Genomic DNA, 3,920 nt, shown 5'->3' on the forward strand with positions numbered 1-3,920 from the left:
AACTTCTTCCTTCTACCATTTACATGTGCATGAAAGAATTTCGTGTTTCGATCTCCTTCCTTGAACCATTGCATCCCTGACTTTTGCTTCCAAAATTCTTCTTCAATAGCAAGATACTTGATCATATCTGCCTGCACTCTTTGCAACCTTTCTCTGTTATACTGAGTAGGAAAGGCTTCAAACTGAGCTTCATGAACCATTACCACCTCTTCTAGGCTAGAAATTTTTTGAAATATATCTCCAAAGATAGCCTTACTCCACACAGATAATGCTTTCTTCAACTTCTTTAACTTATGATTAAACATAACAAAAGGATTGGCATAGAAATCAACATTCCAATTTTCCTTAACCACCTCCTTAAAGGATTCATGTTTGGTTCAGAAATTCAAGAACCTGAAAGCCTTCTTCACAGGTGCAACTTCTATGTCATACTTCAGCAACAAGGGACAATGGTCTGATCCTATTTTAGGCAGATGAGTGACCTCCAAATCAGGGAAGGTTTGCTGGAATTCCATGTTGCCAAAACAACGATCAAGTCTCTTAAAAATGCAGTCTACATCCGCTCTCCCATTCCACCATGTAAATATGCTACCTTTGAAGCCCAAATCTGTTAGGTTACATGTGTTTATACAATGTCGAAAGTCATCAATCTCATTTAATGAGACTGGTAGTCCTCCAAACTTCTCCTCCTCGTCCGAAATCACATTGAAGTCCCCTCCGACAAGCCAAGGAGTTGTCATGTCTCTTGCTAAATAGTATAATGAATCCCACAGCTCAATCCTCTCAATGGGGTCACATTTGGCATACACTAGTGTTAAAATGAATTCCACATGAGTTTCTGTGTGAAATAACCTTAATGTCAACTGCTGAACCATGTCATATATGATAGTAACATCAAACACCTCGTCTATGAACACCCAAATTTTGTTGGATACATTAGCAATGGCTTGTGCAAATCCAATTCTTCTTCTGTACAATTCCAGTTTCCTCGCTTGTTGCTTTGGTTCCATGAGCCCAATAAACTCAAAATGGTGCTGCCTATTCATTGTAACGAGCCTCTCAAACGCCTGCATGGTCTTTACTGACCTTATATTCCATAAAAGATCATCCATTAGAGGTTAGTTGATTTTGAGAATGTCCTCCTTGTTTGAACACCAGTTACAGGAACAATTGAAGATTCCTTAACTGGATCCTTAGTAGTCTTTTTCCTCCCTTTAGAAGCTGCTTTAACCTTGTCCATATGCCTGGGAGATAAATCACCTTGTCTTGCAACATTTCTAAAATTTTGAGCAATAGACTGTTCATCCAGATCCTTTCCAGAAATTTCAACATGTTCACCTGCTACTTGACCATGGATTTCATTTGTACCTACTGCATTAACCTGATCCCCATCAGCAATAGATTTGACACCATATTGCTGCACTATGTTCTGAATACCCTCCAATGGAACAGTGTTGTGTTCTTTTGATCTCTGCTTGCTCCCAGCTGTAGCACTTTCCTTTATTTCTTTGTTGATCTCCTCAGGAACAATAGCAGTTCCACCTGGATCTCCCATATTGACATTGATATCTTTAGGATTCACTGCATCATCAATAGGATTTTCTACTTCTGCTACAGTAATTTCTGCTGCAGCATTCACCTGATCTGCATCTCCAGTTGTCACATTGTTCTCACCTGTAGGCATTGAATTTTCCTGCACCTTGCTCACCTGAGTTTCTTCTTTGCTATTCTGCTCCTCACCATTTACACTTTTTCTTCTTCTCTAGCTTCAACATCTGAATCTCTTTCTGCTACCATACGATCAGGAATGAGTCCTTCATCTGGATCTTCTTCTATCTGCTTGCTCCACAGCTTACCACCTGACCACTTACCATTCCCTTTTGCTGCAATATCTTCTCCATCTAATTCTGTTTCATCATCTTCCATTGTTTTCTTTTTCTTTGCCAAATTACTTTCCACCCTTGTGTCTTGAGATGGTACATCCTTATATAATGTGTTAATACCTACAGCACTGCCTGCAAATGTTCTTTGAACCCAATGTGAAGTAGACTCCTTATTGGTTGGTTCCCCATTCTTTTTTTCATTAGGACTGTTGACTCCTCCATTCTTTGCTGCCTCACTTCCCATAAATGTAGGATTAAAAGTAGGGGCAGCATGATTCAACCCTTTCCTGTTTCCAGTAGGAGAAGCTTTTTTAGGACTTTTACTACCTTGTCCTCGAGTCTTTTCCTTGTTTGGTGAATTATTCTCCATATGTACCATTTCCTGCACTTCTTCCACAATAGCCAACGGTTTATTTTGATCATTCCCTTCCTCAATGCTTTCCAATGCTGCAAACTTGTTAGAAACTTGAACTTGCTTTTCCCTTTGAGTTTGTTGGACCTTGACATTACCTGCTAGAACAATTTCTTTCCCTGTTTGACCATGTTCAACAGCAGTCTTAGCACCATTTTTGATACGATTATCTCTCACCTCCTTCCATTGTTCACTAGATGCATTAGGATTCCCAACAACTTTCCCACTCGATAAAATCATAAATGGCTGATTCACATTTGCAGAAGCATTGCCTTTCTCTACTTGCTTTTCAGTACTAGCCTTATGATCAACAGGTCCATTCTCTGGATGAAGCCTCCAACACTCAAACATGTCATGGCCTTGTAATTTGCATTCTTTACAATACTTAGGTAAATAATCATACTTAATGTTTACCCACTCAGTGCGAACCTCACCAGCTTCCTCATTAACAATATCCATGCGGACCTTCTTCGGTAGATCAGCTAGCAAATCAACAAGCACCTTCACACGAGCACAACTAGGCCTAGTTTTCTTAACTGTTGCTAGATCAAGATGTTGTGGTACACCAACTGCTGAAGCAAGCGAAAATAGACATTCCTTGACAAAATATGTTGGCAGCAAATTAGGAAACGATATCCATGCCATCACCTTTGGTGTTTCCTCTTCAACTTTAAATTTTGCATCATAAATTAAAGTTCTCAACTGATACTCCTCCCCATGTTTATCCTTAACGTAATACACACCCTTTGACGAAAAATCTACATAATCTTGCCATAATGTAAAACGTATCAATATGTGCCTATCACGTAAATACCCAATGTTACACTCACTTTTGATACCACATTGCATAGGAACAATGCGACGAATTTCATTAATATCTGGCCACCCGTATGAAAACTTGCATACAACTGCGTATTGTAGTCCTTCCATAATAATCATCCGTTCCACCTCATATTCTGTAAAACACAGAGTTGGCTGCCCTTGAAAGATTTTGGCACGCCTGAGTGTAATTGGTTCCACTGCTGGTCTTTGATCGTGCATGGCAGAATTAGACGCAGGTTTCACTACCTTCGCATAATTCATGACTTGTGGCTCGTTTGATGTCGTAGAGGGCTGGGGATCGTTGATTATGGTAGTAGGGGGCTGGGCAGAGGTGAGGGGGGGCTGACCAGCCAGAAAATCTGGCTGGCTGCCGGCCGGCGTGGCCATTGGAGGAGCTGCGATGTTTTCTCTCTCTAATCGCCAATTTTTCTCCAGAGCTTCTCTCTCTAAACTCCTCACGCGTCGTTCAATTCTCTGGGGTTTGTTAACTAGGTCCTTAGGATTTTAATTCAGGTTTTTATTTTTAAAAGAAAAGAAAATTATATACAAAAAAGGAATTAAATAAGAAAGGAAAATAAAGAAAAAAGAGAAAAATCTGGCCTGTTACAAATTTTGGGCCATTTATTTGGTTCAAAATGCCAGCCCAAGCTTTAAACCCCTGAGATCTGTTTAAGCAGCCCATACCCAGCCCAAATTCTACCCGGTCCAGTACCCTAATTCCCCAAACGACGACGTTCCGCTCCTCAGTTGATCTCAACCGTCGAGGTTGATTGATCCAACGGTTGAGAACTGAGGAGCCCTTC

The 3,920-nt window shown here is 40.4% G+C and overlaps 1 protein-coding gene across 1 annotated transcript; it reads right to left on the reverse strand.

Moving 5' to 3' along the window:
• Positions 1–377: 377 nt before the first annotated feature.
• LOC109211515 lies at positions 378–1,073 on the reverse strand. Its single transcript, XM_019375051.1, has one exon. It carries the CDS (start codon positions 1,071–1,073, stop codon positions 378–380), a length of 696 nt encoding a protein of 231 aa, XP_019230596.1.
• Between the last annotated feature and the right edge of the window lie 2,847 nt (positions 1,074–3,920).

Source organism: Nicotiana attenuata, unplaced genomic scaffold, assembly GCF_001879085.1.
Source record: "Nicotiana attenuata strain UT unplaced genomic scaffold, NIATTr2, whole genome shotgun sequence".
In the NCBI taxonomy this organism is placed as follows: domain Eukaryota; kingdom Viridiplantae; phylum Streptophyta; class Magnoliopsida; order Solanales; family Solanaceae; genus Nicotiana; species Nicotiana attenuata.